The 24908-nt window shown below is 53.8% G+C and overlaps 1 protein-coding gene across 1 annotated transcript in view; it reads right to left on the bottom strand.

The window, feature by feature from the left end:
- The window catches only part of ZBTB16 (zinc finger and BTB domain containing 16), a 213275-nt gene that overhangs the window by 186886 nt on the left and 1481 nt on the right, over positions 1-24908 (bottom strand). Inside the window, exon 2 of the mRNA XM_006761539.2 lies at positions 21340-22702. Within this exon, the coding sequence (XP_006761602.1) occupies positions 21340-22613 (1274 nt within the window). The 5' untranslated portion in view covers positions 22614-22702. The remainder of the gene's footprint in view (positions 1-21339; positions 22703-24908) is intronic.

Here is a 24908-nt window from a genome sequence, read left to right as displayed (position 1 = left end):
GGGGGGGGGGGGGGGGGTGTCAATGCTGGAGTCCAGCAGGAGCTGCTTTCTAGACCCGGCGGTCACAGCGGCCTTGGAAAGAACCGTGCTGCGCAGTCACCAGAGGAGAACCAGACTGCAATGGACTGAGGAGCTCCTCGGGGCAGACGAAAGCTCAGGCTGGGAGAGTAAACTCGTCAGCACCCACCTACGGGTGGCTGTGAGGATGAAATGTGTGCATGCAAAACAAGCGCTTGGTGCATAGCGAATGCTCACCTCGCTGTTGTTTACTGAGCACCTACTATGCGCCCCGGCGTCAGGTAGCGCAGGAGAAGGAGGGATGCAGCACGAGCGCTGTCCTCAGAGAGCCCCCGCTTCAGTTAGGGAGGCGAAAGCAAGCTCCAACAGTGTAGTAAGAAGGCGGAGCGCTCATCATCAATGAGGCACACTGCAGATGCTGCAGGACACGGGAAGTGAGGCCAAACTGCCAACTAGTGGGCCATGCTGTCCACGGAAGCCTGCCCTGAGGGGGTGTTGGCTGGGACCAGGAGGCCAAGCGGGTGGGCGTAGGGAGGGGGTTGAATGCCAACAACAAAAGCACTCATTCCCAACCTGCTCTGCTGGAACTGGCCGGCTTCTCAGAGGCCCGGGGTGGAGTGTGCACTGCTGCCGTGTGCACAGGCAGAGCGTGAATGTGGGAAAGGACAGGTGTGTGCCGAGTCTAACATGTCCCCCCTCAATTTTGCTGGCATCCCCCTAAGTGGAGCGTGGCATGTGAGCAGGCGTTTGGACGGGGGAGAGGGGAACTTCAGAAAAAGAGCAAGCACCCAATCAACCCAGGCCACCTGCAAAGTTCTTTAGCACCCCTCCCCCACCTCCACCCCCGCCCCGACCCCCACATACTCAGAGAAGTTGAATGATAACAGAGAGGGGCAGCATTCTAAGCAGCTGCACTGCCTTGTCTTCCAAACCTCAGTTATCCAGCCTCCAGCAAACCAAGCCTGGCAAATGCCCACAGTGCTGGCTAGCATGGCATTCACAGCGCTCCCCACGGCCTGGCCCCAACTCACTTTCCTGCCTGTGTTCCCATCCCACCCATGCCCACTCCCCACTCCACCACACTGTGTATGGGCCTCCCACCCCCATTCATACACGGCTACATCTTTGCTCATCTCCTAGCTAGAAATGACAGCTCCTACCTCCACTTGTCTAAAGCCTAGCCTTCCTCCAAAGACTGGCCAAATGCCACCTTCTCTATAAAGCCCTCCTGAAGCTCCAATCAGAAGCATTCAGCCCTCCCTGGACCTCATTTACATAACTGAGCACAGGATGATGCACACACAGCCATATGCAGGGGAGGTATTAATATCTCTGTGCTGCCCACAGTGCTTTGCAACTACCCAGCACACATTAGGTGCCAGTACATGTTTTCTGAACTGAATATCCATGGCAAAGGCCTCACGGTATTGGGGTGTTCTTCAAACAGTGGGTAGCAGTCCATTAGTGGGTCTTAATTAACATTTTAAAATAAAACAGGCCCTAGCCGGTTTGGCTCAGTCGATAGAGCATTGGCCTACGGACCAAAGGGTCCGGATTCAATTCCAGTCAAGAGCACATACTGTGGTCGCAGGCTCCTCCCTGGCCTGGGCCCTGGTCGGGGCTCATGCAGGAGGCAACCAATCGATGTGTCTCTCTCACATTGATGTATCTCTCTGTCTTTACCTCCCTCTCCCACTCTTCCTAAAAATCAATGGAAAAATATCTTTGGGTGAGGATTAACAAAAAATAAATAAAAATAAACAAATAAAACAGGAGGCAGAACAGAAAAGAAACTATCAGAGTCCATAGCATCTATTAAGTGATCTCGCTGAACCTTTGCTCAAGGGGTTTTTGTGTGTGCCCTGGGTTAGGATGAAAACGCACTGTTCACTATAGGCCACAGCCTCCATTCTAGGAAAACCCACAAATAAAAAACTCGAGTAGAAACCTGGGGGTTGGGAGGGTCACTACATGCTCTGTTCATTTGCCGATGCCTCGCAGCTTCAGAACAGAACCATAAAGGAAGGGTTTTTTTGGAATTTGGACCAGAGTCCTCACTCACTAGTTATTCCCACAAGTCCCCCAGACACACTGACCACGGCAGGACAGCACAGAGCTCCATGGAAGGGGACCACGCAGGAAGGCACAGAGCTCCGTGAGGGGTGACCACGCAGGAAGGCACAGAGCTCCGTGAGGGGTGACCACGCAGGAAGGCACAGAGCTCCGTGAGCGGTGACCACGCAGGAAGGCACAGAGCTCCGTGGAAGGGGACCACGCAGGAGGGCACAGAGCTCCGTGGAAGGTGACCACGCAGGAGGGCACAGAGCTCTGTGTAAGGGCACCACGCAGGAAGGCACAGAGCTCCGTGGAAGGTGACCACGCAGGAAGGCACAGAGCTCCGTGGACGGGGACCACGCAGGAGGGCACAGAGCTCTGTGGAAGGGCACCACGCAGGAAGGCACAGAGCTGTGAGGGGTGACCACGCAGGAGGGCACAGAGCTCCGTGAGTGGTGACCACGCAGGAAGGCACAGAGCTCCATGAGGGGTGACCACGCAGGAAGGCACAGAGCTCCATGAGGGGTGACCACGCAGGAAGGCACAGAGCTCCATGAGGGGTGACCACGCAGGAAGGCACAGAGCTCCATGAGGGGTGACCACGCAGGAAGGCACAGAGCTCCATGAGGGGTGACCACGCAGGAAGGCACAGAGCTCCATGAGGGGTGACCACGCAGGAAGGCACAGAGCTCCATGAGGGGTGACCACGCAGGGGAAGGCACAGAGCTGTGAGGGGTGACCACGCAGGAAGGCACAGAGCTCCATGAGGGGTGACCACGCAGGAAGGCACAGAGCTCCATGAGGGGGGACCACGCAGGAAGGCACAGAGCTCTGTGGAAGGCCCTCTGTAACTAGCTTTATGACCAATGGGGATGTAGACGTTAACCCTTGGTTAACCGGACCACATTACTGAGTTAATCTAAACACTGTATTTTAAACCCAGAAAGCAACATCCCTAGAAGATCCAGGGCAAGAAAAGCTGCTCCCAGGACTGCTAACTTGGGGACCCCTCTGGGAAGGGCATCTGATCTGGGTTGGCTGCCCGGGCTCTGGGGTGAGTCCCCTTGCCTCACCTTCCTGGCCAGCATCACTCCTTTCCATCCCTCACCTCTCATCACCTCCTTCCCCCAACCTGTTACCCAGGAACCACACAGCCTGGGCACAAATATCTCAACTGGTTCAAAAGCCGCCCTCCTCATGAGCCCTTATCCTTCTCAATAATGAACTCCCCAGCCCCAAGTATGCAAAGAAGAGAAGATACACATTTCTCTGTTGCTTTAAGTTACAGTTAGTTAGACACCTTGAGGGAAGAGCAGCCTCTAGCTAAAAGGTCAGATAAGCTAAAATCAATATCAGCCGCCGCCTCCTCAATCTCTTAAATCACCGCCTTTCCTCCCCTGACCATCCCTGAGCCACAACCTTGCAGTGGGCCTGGCGCAACCTCCAAGCCTGCAAATGACCATCCGCTCAGGGAACTCTGAAGAGTTACCATCTCCTGATTCTTGTCACCTAGTTCCTTTCCCAGGTAAAAATAAATAAATAAATAAATAAATAAATAAATAAATAAATAAATAAAAATAATAAATAGAATCACTGCCATCTGTGACAGCAATCAGAGAACCGAAAACAAGGAAAATGATGTCCGAGCACACAATGGAAGCAACAGAAGGGAGGTTCTCAGGAGACACGATTACCGTAAGTGCAGCCTCTTAAACAGCGGGTGGGAGTCTGGGTCTTCTCCAGGTGAGTCGAGCCGACCTGGTTCTGCCACTGCAGATAATCACCCTGATGAGATCCCGTCAACAGCGGCATCAAATGCACACATCTGGAAGTGTCTAAAAGAGCGTGAGAGGACCTCACACTGTGGGCTAGAAGCCACTGCCTACACGGGGGCTCTACGTAGATTCCTTACAAATATCTCAAGGGCTATGGTTCAGTGTCCGTGACTAGAGAGCAGAATCAGTGGGGGCATTAAGAACTCTTGGGAAACAGAATTAGCTGCTCAGAAAATAGTACTATCCCTGGTGTTGGGGGGAAAGGGGGTTCAAGCAGAGGCTAGGTGGCACAGAGCACGTGGAGGCCGGCCACAGACGTCCCTTCTAGCCCATCCTCCACCCGGACAACACCAAAAGCCAGGGTACTGGCCCATCACCCCTAAAAGGGCAGGGGCACAGCACAACGGCTTACCTATTAGTTCTGAAAAGGAAGAGGGGGAAAGATGGGAAGAAGAAGGTAAACTAAGTATAAAATGTTCTTTACTGTCACTCCCTGGACCCAGCCGCTGGGCTATTAAAACGTTGGCAAAGTCTGGCTGGCGTGGCTCATCAACCTAGGAACCAGGAGGTCATGGTTCGATTCCTGATCAGGAGGGCACATGCCCGGGTTGCGGGCTCAGTCCCCAGTGAGAGGTGTGCAGGAGGCAGCTGATTAATGATTCTTTCTCATCATTGATGTTCTATCTCTCTCCCTCTCCCTTCCTCTCTGAAAATCAATTTAAAAAACATTTTTTAAACACTGGCTCATGGAGTTAACATTCCAGGACAGGGGCTGCTAGCCAAGACCCAGAGTCCCCCAAACCAACTTGCAAGGCCGGCCCCCGGGGACCAGTGGGTGTCAAGCAGAGGAGGGTAACGTCTCTACTGCCTTTGAGTTGTAACTGACGCGAGGAATTGTTTGTTTTAGGTTGTTTGGGGTTATGGGTGGCAGTGGGTGCCAAGCAAGACTGTCCCCCTTTCAGCTTCTCTTTTTTAAGAAAGACAAAGAACAGAGAAAAACAAAACAACCAAACACCCGCAGCCCAAGCCCCTGTCTGCTGTGGGCGGCCGACATGAGTTTCCTTTATCCAACCACAAAAAGGCATCAGTGAGCCGGCGAGGGGCCCTGGAACGGCCTTGCCAAGCCAGGGCCTGCCGCCCCGTTGAGGTTAGCAGTTACCCAGGGGCCAGAGCCACGGGGCCAACAGACCGGCTCCGTTGCACAAGGCCGGCCTTATCTCGCGCCACGGTCGGTTTGCAATTGCGCAGCGCGGCAACCACAGCCCAGGCCCGGGGAGATAGCCGCTCCCCGCCTGCTATCGCGAGCCCAGGGGGCGTCCGGACGGTTAGCCTGCCTTCAGCCCGTCGCCTTTCTCCTAAGAGCGAGTCAGAGCGCCGGGAAACGGTCCAGTGGCCGGCGTCACAGCCTCCCTTCCTGGGAACCTGAGGCCGAAGGCCCTCCCCAGCCCACCTCCCTCTCCCAGGCCCGCCACCCAATGAGAAGAGATGGCATGGGTCCGTTTCGGGTCAGGTCAGCAAACCTTGGTAGAGCACCAGGTACAGGATGGGGGGGAGGGGCTGGTGGGCACCCTGGACCCCCTCTCAGACAGGCTGTGGGAGGCAGGCCAGGCGCAGGGGCGGCAGGACAGGCTCAGGACCCTGTCACCGTGGGAGCGCCGCTGTCACTCCTCAGTGACACTCGGTCTTCCAAGCCGCCCCACTGCCCCCAAATCAAGTCTAAAATCAACAGCAGGGACAGCTGGTGTGCAGCGGCCTGGTTCCGGCTCTGGGCAGACCACAGTATGGCTGCACTCCCCAAGATCCCTCCATGAAACCCTCTGGCTGCCCCACACAAGCACCATTCGGGGCGAGGAAAGCGTGGCTCACGGTGCTGGGTCATGCAGTCTGCGGGCAGCCGCATGAGAACCTGCCCATGGTCTCCCCACTTCCGCACGCTGCCATCTCCCCTGCCCGGTCTGGCACTTAGGGCACCTCCCTCCGACCCCATCCCACCATTCCAGCATCAATCGTCCTCATTCCAGTCAAAGGAAGGGACTGTATCAGGGATCCCAGCCTCATGGTAACTGTCATTTCGTCTTTTTTTGCAGCGCTGCTGGCGAAAGCCCTCTCCCCGGAGGAAAGCCCGCGGGGCAGAGGCCAGGCCTGACTTGCTGTCACTGAATTTCCAGGGCCCAGCACTCAGTAAGTGTTAGTTTTTTTAACTAAAAAGGAATCCCTCCAGGTAGAAGGCATTGCCTATCCAAGTGTCTTGTGCTTTCTCGGTACATCCACCAGCATCTTTCCATTTTCTCCTTTCTATCAGAGTTACCGACACGGGCATACATGTTTTACGTATTGTAACGTCTCTGTTCAAATTGAACTTCTCTGCTCCCTGAGAGTTAAGTCCCATGTCTTACTCACCTTTGTCTCTTACACCTGATACAGTGTATCACCTGTAAATCTAAGGAGCCGGTACATTAGCCGACTCCAGGTGAGCAGGAGGCAGGTTAATGAATTCCCCAAGAGGTAAGTCGCCATGCCAAAACCCACCCAGCACCCCTCACCCAAAGATCTGAAACTGCTCTCAAGTCAGTCACTCCTCCTACCTCCTCCTTCGGTGGAAGTGGGGAGCAGCCCTGGGTCGTCATAGACAAGTCTGTGAGGGAGGAATTAAAGCAGGCAGGGAATGAGAAGCATGGGTGCTAGTCCCGGCCGTGCCAGTAGTTCGCTGTGTGACCTTGGGCAAGTCACAGAGCCTCTCTGGGCCTTCACTTACCCCCCTCCCCTCCATGAGCATATTGAAATGAACCATCTGATGGGCCCTCCCAGCTTCACCATTCTACGGTCCATGGCTGAGAACACGTACAGAGCAGGTGGAGAGCTCTGCGTGCCTCCTCCAATGAGTGGTAAGAAGAGGGTAGAGGGAAACTCAGGTCCTCCCTTACACGGCTCCTCAACCCTCCAAACCCCTGCTGGTGAGTAAGCCAGCCGGTCCCCCTCGTGAGGAAGGACGACAACCGTGATTTGAACATGGATCTGAAGTAAATAAAAGGGAGAAAGCAGAGACTGAAATGGGTTTTCAACACATAACCTCCCTCTAGTTAAACCTGAATTTTTCCCACATACGTAGACTTTCACAAGATCCAGTTTGGGAGCATTCAAATTAACACAACCTGGTCTTAAATACCGTGCAAAACACATAGTAAGCATTTTGCTTTTATTTATGTCATCAATGGTTTCAATGGGGATGACTCACCCTTCCTCTTTCACACTCTGTTCTAATACGGTTACTATAAATACTGCGGGGACGGGGGGAGAGAAGGAAAGAGATAGGGGGGACAGACTCTGAGCGACTGAGCCCCGGGCCTCTGCACAGCAGATCACAAAACATCCAGGTCTGACAGGCAATCCCGAGGTGAACGGGAGCTCACCGGGCAGCCCAGGGCAGCGATCATCAAGAGGAAAGGCAAACATTGTTCCCTCCACGCTCCAGGTGTTCGGGGCACGTTAGAAAAGGGACTAATACATACGAGGAGGGCTCCTTTCACCCTCCCCAAACCCTCCCAACAGATCCAGGAGGGATCAGGTCAGGCCATCGTGCCCCCCATGCCCACCCCACCCCCTTAGAGTCAGTCCCTATGTCAAAACTCAGGCCATTCTTTCTGAAGCCAAGCTACATCTACAGGTCTCGATTTTTTTTTAACAACAGAGATGCCCCTCAGGACCCCAAACTCACAGGAAGCCAAACCACAAATGCAAAGCTATTTCGGCAGTAGGCGGCATGTGCCTGGGACCGGCCCTCGGTAGCGGCGACTCCTTCCAACCAGAGCAGGTGGGAAGCACCAGCCACATGCCTGTCCGCCTCCCACCTACACAGTGAGGCCAATGTCCCCCCAGGGGCTGTGCCAGCAAGTCCTCTACAAGGTCTTTCCAGAATCTACCGTCAGGGTTAGGCAGGCATCCCCAGTCATCACCACTCTATTCACCAGATTTGTCACCGAAGAATTATTGTGACCATTTCCAACAGCCTAATCTATCCTCCCAAAGGACAAGGCAAACGAAGGCGGCACCGACTTCAGAAAAGATTCCCCATCAAGATTTCCAAAATGTGTGGGGCCACGGCCACAGCACTGGATTAAGGGGTCACTTATTCGATACGTAGGCCTCCTCAGAACAGCAGCCACACTTCACAGACAAGACCTTTGTGCTCACGATGTACGTACATTATTCATCTACCATCTCATCTGCTGGCGGTGAGCACAGGGTTAGTGTATTATCCATGTACACAGTGCCCCAAACAGAAGCTCTCACTAGTTCCTTTCAGAGCTTCTCCCCTGGGCCAAAGAAACAGGCTTCGAAGGGTCTTTCCACAGCTCACGTGTGCCCGTTTACCAAGGATGTCCCTTGCGCTGTGCACTTTATCCATATTTTATTCACGTAACTGCCTTTAAGGTGTTGGCCTCGTTTTTCGCAGAACAAGGAGACGGGCTCAGAAAGGCTGAGAACTCGCTCAAGGCACACGCACGCCTGCTGGGCCTGGGTTTTCAGCCAGGATGCCTCGCTCTCAAGCCAGTGCTCTCCCGATCCCTTTGCACCCTGTCCCTAGAAACCAGCACCTCCCAGAAAGCCTCTCCGGTGAGCCAGGGCGCCCCCTCCCCAGCAGGGCCTGGGCCGCGGACCCCTACCCTATCTGCAGCATCACCTGGACTTTGGGCGAGCTGTTTCAACTTGCCGGGAAGTCTATTTCAGCAGATACTCCTGCTCTAAATAGCACCTCCGTGATCTGCAAACAGTACAAGGACATCAAAACAAAGCTATCAGCTGTGTTCCCAGCTTGAGCAGCCAGTCCTAACTCTTTTGTTTGATTCTCAGAAAGCCTATTGACTAGGTGATGGGGTCAGAAGTTTTCCCTGCACCTAGCCTCTTCCAGAGCCAGGCACCCTGCTTGAAGAAGAAAAATTCAGGGCAGATGGGAAGCGTCCACCCATTTAAGATTTACAGATTTTTTGGGGTGAGCACCCATTACTTACCAGCCAACAACTTGGGGGAGTGGGAGAGGGTTAAGGGAGAAAAAGATCGGAACTAAAGGAGCCAAGATTACCGACATCCTTTCCCCTATGGTATTAGCACAGGCATCCGCAACCCGCTCAGCGCAACGTTCTCAGACTGTGCATGTCCACATAAAGGGGGAGAAAAGTAGGTGAGGGCAGGAAACTGATAAACTGCGCGATAAATGCAGCTGCTGTGCTGTACAAGGTACCTGTTTCCTTCCATCAGGTGCTTTCACACATCTCCGCCCCGATCTGCAAGAGGGTCTGGTCCTGCCTGCCCACCTGGTCCCTCCTTCCCCACTCACCACCCCTCACCCTGACCCCAACCGTTTATCTTTGCATATTGGAAAACCGGCATTTATCGAGTCATCTACTCCTCATAGATTGTTAAACAGACCACAGGGGTTATCAGTGGAGCTGATACAGAAAGATAAACAGCAACCCCTTATGCAAATAGCACTAAGAATGTGGGGCTGGCCACAGGACAGAATGGGAATTCGGGAGAGCAGAAATCGTAACAGTTTTCCTCGGGTTCAACCCCGGAAGCCCGCAGGAACCTGGAGAAGGTTGTCTGGGTGGGGGGGTTCCTCTTCCTCTCTGACCGAGAGAGGCAGGTGCATGTGTAGGCCCCACCTGTTTTGCAAAGAAGAGGGGTGGCTTCGTGTCTAATGGGACCGTTTTCTGTGACTACGAGCTTCTCCTCCTCACAACAGCCGTTGCATTCGCCTGGGCTTTCAGGCCCACTGGAATGTGCTTTGTTCAGGGAGGGAGAAAGGGGTATTCTCCAAACAGGGAGGAGAGGTCAGAGGGCAGGGGCGAGAAAAGCCATGGAAAACCAGGAGCCCTGGGTTCCGAAACACAATCCGCGTGGCCAGGACGCGCGCCTGCTCCGGGGCCCTGCGGGGCTGCCCTGCCCCTGCCCCTGCCCCTGCCCCTGCGCAGGAAGAGGCAGGTCCGGTGGCATCTTTTCAAGCTCTTCTCCTCGTCATCTTCAGGGCAAAGTCACATCAAGAAGCAAGAGGCGAATGGCTCCAAGTGACAAAAGAATTCCACCCAGAGGGACAGACAAGCTGCTTCTCACACCAGGCTGCGGGCTGGGAGGGGAAATGGGAGCATGACAGAACCCAGGGCTGATGAGAATGAAAGACTGAATGGAATAGGCTAATTTACACAGGAAGCAAGCACTTACCAGACCCTTCATCTCAACACACAAAACCCTCGGCCATATCTGGAAGCAATTACATCCAGTTAACATGATCTGCTCGCCACTAAAATTAACTGCAAACAGAAATATTTTTCACTTTTGCAACAGGGGATGCCAAGGTCTGGCCTCCCCCCTCCAGCCACCCTCCCTGCCTCATTGAATCAACTGCGAGGGAAGACTTAGCAGCTCCTCAGCCCAAACAACAGAAGTCACTCTTGCGGCTGTCAGAACACAAAACGTAAAACAGTGGATGATCACGAAAGGGGGAAAGAGGGGAGACCTGGCAATGAAAACCACGGCGTTAAAAACTGAGGGGAGGGGCAGGTACCCGGGCCCCAAGGGGTCTGCAGCGCTCACACGACCAGCCCTGGGCTTCCACACGCAACATCCAGGAAAGAAACTTGTCTTTTAGAGTCGCTCGATTTAGCAGCCGCTTCACGTTGTTTTTAGGTACCATCTTTATCCCTTCTGCCGAGGGGAAGGGGAAGGAGGAAGTGGGGAGGTAGACTCACACATGTTAGCAGGTCCTTAATTTAGCAGAGCATTTAGGGGACAACTGTCATGGTTGAGCTTTGCAGTGAACATTTCCAATCTCTACTCCACCAATGCTTCAAAGCAACTTTCACCTGCTGTTTAATCAAGACGTGCACCGTTTTTCACGTGGAGGATAAAGAAACGGCTGAGAGGAGGTGAGAACGTGCTCCCCTCCGGTGTGTGTACCCTGAAACGGGCCAGTAACCCGTTCTCCAAAAGTCGGGGTCCAGCTGCCTCGACAGGCTGTCCTTTCCCTTGCACTCAACCCTGCAATCAGATGATAACCCCCCCCCCCCCCCACTCCGCTCACCCCCGCTTGAACTACTGCTGGCGATTCCATAAACACGGGAGACAGATGGGCAGATCTGTTTTCAAGGTCCTAAAGGAGGTGTCATCTCTGAGCCGGTCCCCCACAGGCCCATCTCTCTGGGCCGCACTCTGCACGCTTCCCTGCGAGCCTGGTTCACTCCTTTGTCACCAGGGTCACGAAAAACGGCGGCAGCAGCAGCAGCAGCAGCAGCAGCAAAAGTAACGCATCCGTTTGCCAGACAACTCACAAACACCTCTCCTTAAAAAGAGTGAGGCAAAAGCTTCCTTCAAGAAGAAGGTCAAACACTGCTGTTCTCTGCAAAATTCACATTTAGAAACAGTTCTCACAGGCCGAAAAAGAATAGAAAAAAAAAAGGAACAACTTAAGTAGCCTTTCTTTAATGACTCTAAGGCTGCGATGAGAGAAAAAAATGATCTCAGTAAATTAAACAGGAAAAAGTGCTGTGCCGTACTTTCCAATGTTTAAAACAAGTTTATGTTGAGAAAAATCAAAGCAACAGGCACATCCTCTCACACACTATAACCTGACACCACACAGCATTCCGAGCTGGGCTGCATGTTCCGTATGCATCACCCTATGGACAACGTCACGGCAACACTACAACGTCGAGGCTGTCACTGCCCCTTCCCAGACGAGGACGGGGGCGCTTGGGAATCTTGCCGCAAGACAGAGCTTGCAAGACGCAGAGGAAGAATTCAAACCCAGGTTCAATGTAGTGCTTCCTAGTTTCCCATCACGGTGACCAACACCCCCAGAAAATTTTGAAGCTGCAGGAATGGAAAAGCAAGCAGATCATGACCGCCCCCCGGCCCCCCTCCAGGACCCCCCTCGCAGTGATGAACCCTGCCAGTATGACTCCTCGCACACATCTAGTCACGGACACTCGGCTCTGTCACCGCACAGCCGTCCGGCACGGCAACAGTTAAGGGGCCCTCGGCTAATAAATCAAAAGTTCAAGGCTGCAACATACCACAGTGATTCCCTCTTTACGTATGACAAGAACCAGAGAGGGGCTGAAATCCCAAGCATCCTGCGCGGGGCTCCCCGGCCAGCACAGGTTACACCGCCAGGGTCAGGGCCGCGGACCTTTAGCAGCAACATTCATTTCCTGAACAGGACAAGTTCTCCTGACCATAAAGCTAATAGGAACTTCCTCGCCCGGCGAGCCCCGGCTGACAGGGCTACTTGTCACTGGCCACGCAGGAGGAGAGCGCTGGTTCCCATTAGTGGGTTATGATGCCAGGTGCTACTAATAAGGTACATCGGCAAGAAACAAGGGCCTGCTAAGTTGTCTCTCCAACTCTGGAAGTCATCAGGAGGGGCCTGACTTGAAGAGAGGGGTGTGGGGGGCTGGGCAGTTCAGCCACAGTAGACCCCAGGCAGCATCTAACCTGCTGAAGGGCTTAAATCAATACGTTTCCAACACTCCGTCCCTCCACGTTTCCCCCAGCTACCATAAGAGACTCCCCCAAATTAACACTCGTAATGTTTCCCCCGGCACTCCAGGCTGATGGATCACCCAGGGCCATGACGGCCGGCCACATCTGCTTCTCACTATGGCAAGGAGAGCTGTGCCAACAGGCCTAATGACATTAAGATCACAACGCTCGGCTAATCCGCTTAGAGGCCGGCGCTGGGCGAGGGTGTGACGGCTCAGAGCGACTCCCTGGTCAGGACTCACAGGAGAGACAGGCAGGGAGGCGGCCTCGCGCGGAGTCCCTGCTGTGTGCTTTCTGCTACATGGTACTGGCACTCACATGTTTAAAACCACGCTGAGAGGTAAGAGGCTACCCTCACTTCACAGGAGAGGAGCCTGACAGTCACACAGGTGGAAGAGTTCCCAAATTCACAGCGTAGCTCTCCCATGCAACGTGGACCCAAGGCCAGTCTTCATGCCTGGTCCCACTTCCCTCGGGTCTGTGGGTACACATGGTTTATTCTTGGCGGGCCTGCTGGTGCTGGTTTGTTTGTGTGTCTACGTCCTTACCTATATCGGGAGGATCTAAAAACCCTAAAGCAGGGAAAACTCTAAAAACCATTTCCGACTGGCCCACAATTCTCCTCTTCCTAAACATTTCCGTGACCAAATCTAATAACGTCACCACTAGTCCTCCACTGTTCCGGGACGTTCTTTCTCTCATCTAACTTGGATTCCTCCTGCTGCAAAGCTGAACACAGTCTCTTCCTGGTAAAGAAAAATCACACCTTGAGGACAAGAGTCAAAAGTGAGCTAGGAATTTAGAATTAAGCAGGTTTTTGCAAGTTTTCAGCCAAAGTTTCCGTGCTGACAAAGTACCGCAGGTTCCCTCCTTGCAGCTGCAGAGATAAACCTCACGTAGGCAAAACCCAACCATAGTTTTCCCAGAATGAGCCGGCAGAAGCAGCACACCGGGGCTTTTAAGGGGAAACTGTAGCAAGGGGGATTTCTGATTAGGCTGGCATGGAGTAACAGCATGGAATTTTCATTTTTGTGAGTGGGTTTCTTTTTCTCTCCCCGTTTTTGTTTTTTGGGGTTTTTTTCAGGCAGCACAAAAGGCCGCTATCTGGAGAAGCTGGTCTCAGTGTCAGTAAGAGACAGTGTAGTAGATGCAGGTCCTTGGGCCTCGCTGGCCCCGACCACCACACACCTGGACCCCGGGCAGAAGCAGCATGCTCAAAGCTCCGCTCCGCGGCAGCCCCAAGAGGCAGCCAGGCCGGAGCAGGCCGAGCAGTGAGCCGCCTGGTCACTGGCTGCAGGGAGCGAGAGCCGGCCGTCCTGCATTCCCCTCCCCTTCTGATCCCACCAGGGGCCCGAAGGGCCAAGCAGCCTGCGATGGAGAGAAGGGTGCCAGTGGAGCCAGAGGCCTGGGCACAAGCCCTGGTGCCACCCTTGCCTGTCTTACCATGGACAAGTCCACTAACCACTGTGCTTCCCTCTGCCCATCTGGGATGCAAAACTAATATCCACCTTAGAGGGTGCCTCTAGGGTTTGGGAAGATTCTGCCGAAGGATGCGCTTAGCACAGAACCTGATCTGTATCAAGCACTCCAAACAGCACTTGCTGAATTCACCCTTAGAACCCTGCTGCACGGGGGTGGGGAAAGGAAGGGTGCTCTGGAACGTGCCGCACCCGCAGCCCGGACTTCCTCAGTGGGCGGTGCTGTGCCCCTCGTCTCTGCACACCTGGCCATGCGGGCAGGCAACAGGACACGGCACCATGAGCCGCCTGGGCACGGGGAACTGGGGATGCTGGAGCGTGGCCCAGCTAAATTTAAATGAGAACCGCAATGACTCATCAGGCCTCGGGTCAATGGGACAAAGAGTACCCTGGCCACCAAGGAACAAAAAATCGATTTCTGGGGAAAACGCCGGTGCTCACTGTGTACCAGCCCCACACAGGGCCCGAGGCAGCAGTTATTTTGGTGCTGAAGGAACCAACGCCTCTGGGGAAAGTAGGACCTGGACCAGCACAAACGTGTCTTCCACCTTGCACCACCAGTGTCCCCCGCGTCACAACAACAATGGCAATAAAAACACAGCAGCAGCCCTGGTGGGTGTGCTCAGTGGTTAGAGCATCAGCCTGCACACTGAAGGGTCCTGGGTTTGAATGCCCCGTCAAGGGCATGTACCTGGGTTTGCGGGTTCAATCACCGGCCCCAGTCACGGTGCATGCAGGAGGCAACCAATCGATGCGTCTCTCTCACACTGTTTCTCTCTCTCCTTCTCTCCCTTCCTCCCTTCCACTCTAAAAAAATCAATGGAAAAAATATCCTCAGGTGAGGATTTAAAAAACACACAAAATAATAGCTAACACATACGGAGCACTCACTCTGTGCCACATTCCTTGCACCTTACAAATATTTAGTAATTAGTCCTTATAACTAACCAAGTGTTTGTTATTATTGCCATTTGACAAACAATCAAGCAGGCACAGAGAGGTTAGGTAAGGTAACCAGAGTCACACAGCTGGCAAATAGTGAAATTGGGGTCCTGAGCCAAAAATAGTCTCATTTGCTCAAAATATGCATTTACTCTGTATAAAATATGGGGTGGCCTGGCTGCGGTGGCTCAGCGGTTGAGCGTTGACCTATGAACCAGGAGGTCACGGTTCGATTCCCGGTCAGGGCACAGGCCCGGTTGCGGGCTTGATCCCCAGTCATGCAGGAGGCAGCCAATCAACGATTCTCACTTATTATTGATGTTTCTATCTCTTTCTCCCTCTCTCTTCCTCTCTAAAAATCAATAAAGGTATTTTTTAATAAATAAATAAAACGTGGGGTGGGAGGTGGGGCAGTGGGGATGCCGCAGTACATTTTTCTTTCTATCAGAATAACCGCCATCGCGTCAGGCTCTCACCAAACATGGCCAACACAGAACCTGGCTACAAAGACTTCCGTTATTGTGGAAAACTCAGAAACCCTCCACGGGGCAAACAGAGACACACCTGTATTTATTTAGCGGGACTCTGAAGTCTCACACTTGGGCTTTCCCTGGGACGTGTTTTAAAGTCATTAATTTACAAAACTGAAGTGATTGGAAATGTTTTTCTCCGGAATTAGCAACAAATCAACGAGTTGTGAATGGGGTTTAATTTTAACAGTTTAGGATAATCACTATCTTAGATTCATAAATAGTGTCCTTAGAGCAAGCGGAAGGGAAAGTGTTGCTGAGCTAAAGCCGTCTCCCCACTCCACGCAGCTCGCGGCACCAGCAGCGGTGACAGCAAATCAAACTGGAACTTCTCACTGAGATGAAAGAGCATACAAGCTTCCTCCATTGGAATAAAGTACATCATCTTCAAAATTTCCCGGTGTTCAGCCTCGGTCCCAGGTGACTCAGTAACCCTAAGCAGGCTTCAGGATGTAGAAACAACGTCGGAGCAGACAAACTCGGCTCTAACTGGCCCCCTACGCTAGCTGGAATCCAGATCCAAACCAGAGCAAAAGTCAATGAACCAAGAGGACTTCAGGAAGACGAAAGTGGGTACACAGGTGGTAAAAGAACTACGTTTTAAAGAGCTCAGCCATCCAGAAACAGTTTGTCCAAGTGTCTAAGTTTACAAATGAAGAAATTAAAGCTCGGGATGAAAAAAAGACTGACAATGGTGACCAGAGTTAAAAAAATAAAATAATAAAATTAATTAATTAATTAAAATAAAATATAAAATGAAGGGCCGGGCCTCAAGGCCTGCCTCTCGGCAGCTGCAGACCCACACACAGTCTCCTATCTGTACACCCAACGTCCTCTCCCAAAGACTGGATTTCCAGGAGCTCAGGAGGTTATAAACTTGAGCCATTCATCACCCCCAAAAGGATACTTCCTGGAAATAGAAATGGATTCAGAAAGGATTTGGGCAAATCTGTGAATGACAGAACAGCCATAAATAGATACTAAGAGGAGCTGGGCACCACCTGACCTTTAGGATTGACGTCAAGGAAGATAGCTGTAGCCTCCTATGGTGGCATCTCAGGGCCAGGGTTGGCAACCGAAGACTAGGTCAGATGGAACCGACCCAAAACGGCATGCACATGTTCTTATATGGCCTGGCGTGGAGCACCCGGGCTGTGCCTTAGGTGGGGCTGGTCCTCTCCATTTATAGCTATGCAACCGTGGGCAAGTCACTTACTGGCTCCACGGCTTCTTCTCCTCATCTGTGAACTGGAGCTGCTAATGGCCCTCAGTCCCTTATCCAAAACCCTGTGGTGCTTCAGAAACCCAAATGGTTCAGATTCTACAAAGGCACTACAGGGCTGATCGTGTCTGCCCAGTCCCAGAGGAGTCTAAGGAAGCATTCTGTAATCAAACACATCAATATTTTTGCAGCAAAGCAAATGAATATTCAAAATAGACAGGAAAAATATAGCCTCACATCAGTTCAGATGAGGCTTTGCCACTAAATGAGTTTGCTGCAAACTCACAAAGAACCTATCCGCAGCTTGCAGAGTTCTTCAGACTTCATCATCACAGATATGGAGTGATGATGGGCCTGCCTCCCCTCTGGGGAGGATTGAGGTTAAGAAACACAAAGTCAGTGAAGATGCTTTGCAAAAGAGAAAGTGCTACAACTGAAAAAAGGCATTCATAACATTATTGCTGTTGCTACCATTACCCCACAGCATACTCTTTTCCAAACAGAACTTGGTTTGACCTCACAGGTGCCTAAAGCTGGCAGAATGATGAAAAGGGACCAAGAGTTCAGGGCAACTTCTAACCTCCCCAAACTGGCCAAAACCAAGGTCAATGGCTACTGGCCCTCTCCATGGTCAATCACTGAAAACAGAGCAACTGGCTACCTGAGAGAGACCGGGGCAAAGGGCCAGGCAGAGCTCTGACATCTCAACTATATGGCTCGGGCACCCCAGAGCTGGGTCTAGGGCGCTGGCTGAGGCCGTTCCTTCTGGTTCCTGAGCGTCTCTGCAGGAGCCAGGCCAGAGAGCCTACTGTGTGTGTGTGTGCAGGACACGCACGGTCGCTGGCCTGAGGGTTTGTATGTAGAAGATCCAGCATCCTAGGAAGCCAGATCCCACGCGGATCCTGCAGCACTGAGTTCAGAAACATCTTACGACCAGGCTGTATGAGCCTGGGGAGGCTGAGGGCTATCACTGACGACTGTGTTCACACTTAGGTGAACATACATAGCACATACGTATGCACTCTGAGAATGAGAAGGTGCGTCTGGCCCACGGGAGCCGGTCCCAGAGCAGATCCAGACAAGCCTACGTGCAGCACTGTTCCAGCCTTTCAGAAGAGAAAGAGACGGAAGAGAGACTGCGCCTAGGGCAGTGATGGCGAACCTTTTGAGCTCGGCATGTCAGCATTTTGAAAAACCCTAACTTAACTCTGGTGCCATGTCACATATAGAAATTTTTTAATATTTGCAACCATAGGAAAACAAAGACTTATATTTTTGATATTTATTTTATATATTTAAATGCCATTTAACAAAGAAGAATCAACCAAAAAAATGAGTTCGCGTGTCACCTCTGACACGCGTGTCACAGGTTCGCCATCACTGGCCTAGAGAGAGATTCCAGTCTTCCAGAAGCTTACTGTGGCCCTCCCAACATCACCTCCCTCCCTCAGTCTTATCTTCTATAATGTGGGCCTCCTGGGGAAGGCGTGGGGGCCCAGAGCTTGCTCCTCCGTCTGCCTGAGAATGCTGCCGATCAGGACTTCTAACTGTTCCGACTTCCTTCTGGACCCTTAGGGAAGTCAGTCCCATTTGATTTATTTAGGTAGTGTCTTTGTCTGGCCTTTCCTTCCATCCAGGACTACATTTAACATTGCTTTTACACCTCGCCGTGCACTGTAGGGACCACAACTTCACTAGGTTTCATTCCAACTTTCTGCCATGCTAACAGGCTCCTCTCTCACCAGCTTGAGGCCCAATCATGAGGAATCCTACTGATGGCATTCCATAACAAGCTCTCCTTCCTGCACCACTTCCCAGCAAGTTCCCCTTCCTTCCTCTCCATGCCCTTCTGCTCCCCAACAACTGCAAGGGACTTAACCTTTACCAACACTCTCTAGTCTATGGGCGTAAAAACAAAATGGGGGGGGGGTAAGAAATCAACCAAAGGACTTGTATGCATGCACATGAGCATAACCAATGGACACAAACAGTAGGGGGGTGAGGGCATGTGCTGGGGGGTGGGAGCGGCTGGGGAGACGTCAAGGGGGGGAGACTTACGTAATACTTTAAACAATAAAGAATTTAAGTTAAAATGTTTAAAAAGACTAAATAAATAAATAAAATAAAACCTGCCCAATTGGCATGGCTCAGTGGTTGAGCCTCAACCTGTGAACCAGGAGGTCACAGCCCGGGGTTGTGGGCTCCATCCCCAGCCGATTCAGTGATTCTCTCTCATCATGGATGTTTCTCTCTCTCTCTCCCTCTCCCTTCCGCTCTGAAATCAATAAAAATATATTTAAAAATAAAGTAAATCCGTCGCCTGTTATTTCACTATGTTCGTCACTGTTATATTACAGCCAATTCCGTCTTCTGATGTCAGAGTCTCCCACTGATTGTTTTGTGTTGCTTCTCTGTTTTTGCTGGTAGCTGGGATGTGGGGGAGGAACAGAGAACAGTAGGAAGTAGGGAAGTAGCACCTTAATCCAGGAGCTCTGAGGGAGAGAGAGGGGTGAGGCCGTCTGACCAGGAGCTGCGGGGCTGCCAGTCTGAGGGCCAGGGAACGCAGGAGTGTTGTGTCCCCTCCTTGACTTCTCTAGACCCTCATGGCTTTCCACCCTGGCACTGCCCCAGGCCCTGGTTTCCTGGGTTGCGGCAGCTTACTCTCCACCCTCAGTCAAAGCACATTCTCCATGCCAGCAGCCCACAGCATGACACCAAGGGCCCAGGACCAGCGCCTCAGCACCCCAAGTCCACGGGACAGGGCCACTCCCCACAACGCCCGCAGCCAGCAGAGCCCTGGGATGGCCGCGCGGTGGACACTCGCACTGGAGCTCGGATCCAACGGGGTTAGGCAGACGTGAGACCCAAACAGGACGGGGGACAGAGGGTCAGTTCTTCACCTTCACAGTTATTGGGTACTGTCTCAGCTCTAGGGACTTCCAGCTATTACTTCCATTAATTCAGCACCACACCCTGCTAACCACCTCCATTTTTAAAAGTAACCCAAGAAAAATATTTTGTTAATAAATAAATAAAAAGTAACACAGGGCTCAGAAAGGTTTCCTAAACTCCAGTTTCACCACCTCGCTCACTCCAGGAAGTATCGCACCGCCAGGCCCCAGCCCCTCCCAGGGGGACCGAGGGTCCCGCAGGACGGGAACTTGGAAGACCTGGGCGGGTGCCAGCTTCGTAGCCCCCTCAGTCAAGAGAGGCAGCCGGGCCCGAGGACAGCCAGCAAAGCGTTTCCTTCCCACCAGAGCCCACTTCTCACAGCACGACACTGAAATCATTCACATCCGGAGAAGACAAGAAACCTACCTGGTCAAGTTTGAGGAGGGGGTTTCCTCTTGAGGAAAGTTTGAGCAAAAACAAACACGAACTCGGTCTACTTCTGAGCGGCACAAGCATCAAGACACACCTTAGCGGTGGTTATTTTTCCGCACCCGCCGGAAAACTCGGCTAACGTTTAATGAAGCAACACTTTCCACGAGGTCAGTAACCCTCAGAGCCACGATTAGGTACTGTCACTGTCTGAATCCGCCTCAGCTTGGGGTCATCAGACAAACCTCCAGACGCCCCCCCCCCACCCCGCCCCACACCCCCTCAGTCACATCCCCTCCTACACTAATGAGAAATGGAGGAAAGGAGTAGACAGAGAGGGGTGCAAAAGTGGGGATCCCCCAAGAACAGACAAAGGGCAGGCAAAAGGGCACACAGGCAAATGTTATTACAATGACGACAGAAACTGAACTGCTCCATACCACGCATCAGAACCGGGGCTGGAGGGTAAAATGATGGGCATGTCCTTATGACAGATGCAGGCAAACACCAGGCCTGACTGATGAGGAATCTTCAGAACCCTCTGTGCTATGGGCACAGCCCTCTTCAGGACTGAATGACTCCAAAAGGCAGCAAAGGGCTCTGGAGCTGAACTTGAATCCAGCTCTGCCTCCTACTTTCTCTGCAATCCTGGCAAAAGGTCTCCGTGTCTTCCCATGTGAAGGGAGCACATGGCCTGTCTCAGAGGGTCGTAACAAAGACGTGACTCCACGGCAAGCACTTCGTATTGGGGCAGACATGTCCTAAGCGCGCAATGGTTATTTCACAGAGAAGGGACAGAAGCCAGAGGAAGCCAACGCTGGCCCCAAGTCTCTCATACCCATCCTTCCCCCTTCATATGTAAATCGACTCCTTCTAAATGTGTTTCTGGAAACAGAGAATGGGAAGCGAGAGAGGAAGCCGTGTTCCTGGTGATGAACGTTCATCAGGAATGACGTTCGGACCGGCAGCTGCTCTCGAGCACTAAGCAGCGTCCGGCCCCTCCCGTCCTCCTGAGCTGCAGACGGCCTGCCTCTGCAGAGACCACTGATGGGAACTGAGGACCTGAAACCTGGCGGCATGGCCAGATCCAGGCCGTGGGACACCTTCATCCTCAACCCCGCCTTTTCTTCTCCCTCCCTCCACGTTATCAGCCACTCCAGGCAAAAGAGAACAGGTCCAACAGCAGAACAAGCAAATGGGAGCCCGAAAAAAGAAAGCATCAAGAGCCTAGTAAGATCTGGGTCTGTGCATTCCCCAACACGAAGGCAACACCCTAGGGCCCTCACCACACTTGGAAGGCATACCCCAATCCCAAGACTTAGAAAGACATGGGTTTTTTTACAAACAGCAGGGAGGACAGGGGAGTCGGGCCCCAGGACGCGGGAGCAGCCAGGGATGAGGGCAGGCTGCCAGGGCCAGAGGTTGGGGCCGGGTGACACTGGGGCTGGCGAGGGACCTACCTGTGCTGCTCCACAGCCTCGTTGTCAGGAAGATCCACCCCACATACGCTGCACGGCTCCCCGAGGGTCCGGCTCTCCGACTTCATGCCCACAGCCAGCTCACCCAGCTTGCTGAACAGCTCCCTCTGGATGAAGCCCTGCGGCAGCAGGCTCCCGTAGGTGCTGAAGTCCATGGACACAGCCAGGGCGGGCTGCACCTGCACGTGGAGCCCGGAGGACACCGACGACGGCATGTTCAGCACAGAGTCAGCCTTGTGGTTGGGCAGCACGGAGTAGACGCCCAGATGTTTCTCTGCGGTGGGCGCCAGGTGCTCCTGTCGGCCCGGGGGACCCTGGCCGGCCTCCGCGGGGGTCGGCAGCGGCTCGGCACTCTCCTCGCGCCCATAGTGCAGCTCCCTCGCACTGGTAATGACGCTGCTCCGAGTTGGGGTCCCGGGCCCCTCTTTGCCCCTTTCCTCAACCTTGTCCCCCAATCCGCCTGAAACGCTGGACTCGGCTGCCCCAGGGCTGTCCTGGCTGGGCACCTCGTCCACCTGCATCATCTCTGTCTTCACCTCAGCTACCCCAGGGAGCCGCCCAGCCCCTGCCAGAGTAGGTTCGTCGGGCCCTGCAGGGGGCTGAAGAGTTCCCTGCAGGAGAGACTGTCCTATGGTCATCAAACTGTCCACTGCGGCCTTGGTGGGACTCATGGCTGACAGTCCAAATGAGGTGGACATGGACGGGCTCTGGTCCGCCATGGGCCCAGGGAGGCTCTGCGCAGCCACGCCGGCATACCCACTCTCCTCGCTGGAATGCTTCGAGATGAAGATGTTCTTGAGGTACCGAGGCTTGCGGTCCTCTTCTTCCTCCGCCCCGCCGTCCGCCATGGTGGCCTCCGTGTCATTGTCGTCTGTGGCCTGGATGGTCTCCAGGATCTTCAGGCACTGCTCCTCCAGGTACTCGATCTCCAAGATCTCCGCGGCGTACAGCAGGTCGTCCAGGTCCTCCGCCTTGGCCTGCAGCGTGGCCGTGTAGGCATACTCCAGGATCTGCTGGAAAGTCTTTGGCGAGAGGAAGTCCAGAGTGTAGTGCTGGCTGTTGCGGTGGAAGAGGATCTCAAACATCTTGCTGGTGCAGGCCAGCACGGTCCGGTGGGCATGGAACTCCTGGCTGTCCACCATGATGACCACGTCGCACAGCGTCCCGGCCAGCCGCATCTGGTTGGCCTTGCACAGGAGCCCCGAAGGGTGGCTGGGGTTCTGCAGCTGGATCATGCCCATCTTTGTCAGATCCATGGTGCTGCCCGCGGCTTAGGCATGGGGCTCTCTTTCCTTCCAGGCTCTGCGTGGTGGGGCGGGCTGGGTTTCGTGAGCCGACGGAGAAGCTAGAAGGGAGAAAGGGGGAAGAGGCAAAAAAGATAACAGAATAAAAGCTAGTCAGTGTTTCTAAAAAAATTCAAACAATACAACCCCACCCTCATTCAGCCAGCAAGAGCATCTTGGAGATTTTAACAGAGGGCAAGGGGCTTCCTAGAAATCTAGGAGTCTGCCTTTACAAACCCACCAATGAGAGCAAAGATAAATTTCTGCCATAACATATGCCTAATTTACTGGCAAAGTAAAATGAAAATTATAATGGAGTCTTCAGAGCCCTGGTCTTAAGTCTGGGGGGGGGCCTGTGCAAGGCCAACATGTTATGAGGAGGTGCCCAGCACTTGCTGAAAATCAGTAAGAATTGAGCCACTTCCTTTGGTCAATTTAAACCCTGAGTTTCACTCTCAGCCCCCTGTGCAACAAACTTCATCTTCAAAACAACGTTTTTCTGAACCCTGCTTCTCTGTGGTGGCCCCAGGACCAAAGCCAAGCCTCGCTGGGGCTAGCAGCCTGCAGTCTGGCCCACAGACATCCAAGGGCAAGGGCTCTTCTTCAGGCCCATCCTAACACATGGGTGCACACTTATGTAAGATGCCTCACTTACCCCTGCCCACGGGGCCCAGTGGACAAGAGGACCTATAAAATGTAGGAGGACAGGTCGTGGAGGACCTCAGAAGAGAGGTCATAGGAAATATGGACCCTCACAGCCAGGAGTGCAATCTAGAATATGAACTCCCAGTGTGTCCCGCGGGCTCTCGGGAGTGGGCAAGTCCTGTGACCAGGAGCAGCAACTGCTGCTGGGCATGGCTCCCGGTGCTAGAAGTGACTCTGGCACCAGCATCTATGGTGCGAGTTACAACCGGTATGAAGGGAAGACAGGGCTGGGAGACAAAGGTCTACCCCACAGCAAGCTGTTCAGGATCAATAACAGGCCTCCCTCCCCACCACCGCCACCACCACCCCCAACCGTTTAAAGACCTGGAAAGACCTCGCAGGCCCAGTACCCTCCAGCCTCTGCCTCGCTGTGGTCAAGAAATGAACTGGGAGCAAAGCCGAGCAAGGGTTCTCCCTAAATCTCCCAACACTACTTGCTTCTGCCCCCAGAAGGAGCCCTACGGGTTCCAGAGCCAAAAGCGCCCGCAGGTAGGGTAGCAGTACCTCTCATCAAGCCCGCTGGCTGCCCAGCCTGGGGTGGGGACTGAGGCCATTCATCCTCCCCTATGGCTTTTCCACAGACTGCTTAGGGGTTTCCGAGAGCAATGCAACGAATGCAAGCTGGGCTACTGAATACCTTCCCCAAAACAAGCTATTTGGGTCCTAAGGGGAATCTGGGTGCCCTCAGTCAGCCGTGCCTTACGGAGACTTGGAGACGACTTCGGCAAACTTGGAGAAGCAACTTTTCTCGGGGATCCAGACGGCAGAAAGGAAGGGAGCCGGTCTAGGGAAGAGGAAAAGCAAAAAGGGACCCGGACGAAAAGCTAGAGTCCGGGCGGGCCGGGCGCCGGGGCAAGAGCCGGGAAGTGGACCGCCTCGCCGCTAAGGGGAAGCACAAAAGCCCCACCGAGAGTTGTGGGAGGGAAGGCAAGGAGGGAGCGGCCGGCCCTCCCTCTCCGACCCAGGGCCGTGACCCCCGGGAGCGGAGGGCAAGATCCCCGGCCGCGAGCCGGCGCCGCCAGCAGCGGTGTGCCCGGCCCCGGCACCGTGCGCGCGTCCCGGGGAGCGGGCGAGGGAGTCCGCGCCGAGGACGTCTGAGCGCTCCCGCGGTCCGCAGGCCGGGGAGACCGTGCGCGTTTCCACCGCCCGCGGGAGCGTCCCGGGGCCGAGAGGGCGAGCTGCGGGCGCGCCGGGTGGGAAAGGCGCCCGAACGCATCAGGTGCAGAGCCTGGCACCCACCAAGTGCGGCCGGGAGCGCACAGCCAGTTCCGGCGTCACGGCCAGTCCCGCTGGGCGCCGAGGGCCCGGAGCCCTGGGAGCTGCGGAGCTCCGCCACAGCCGCCCACCCTCCTAAAAAGAGGGAACCAAGTCTAACCAAGAAAGAAGGGCCCACCACGTTCTCCAAAGAGAAACAAAACCCAAGCGAGTCCCAGTCCTGCTCCCCTCCGCCCCCAGGTCCACTCCTCGGATCCTCCGATGATAGCTTCCCAGCCGGCCGGCGAATAAACACATAAACCACAACCCTCTCTCGCGCCCGCGCACCGGTCCGCATGCATATGAGCA

The sequence above is a fragment of the Myotis davidii genome, unplaced genomic scaffold (genome assembly GCF_000327345.1).
Source record: "Myotis davidii unplaced genomic scaffold, ASM32734v1 scaffold97, whole genome shotgun sequence".
NCBI classification, from domain to species: domain Eukaryota; kingdom Metazoa; phylum Chordata; class Mammalia; order Chiroptera; family Vespertilionidae; genus Myotis; species Myotis davidii.
This window is presented reverse-complemented; position numbering and strand designations above follow the sequence as displayed.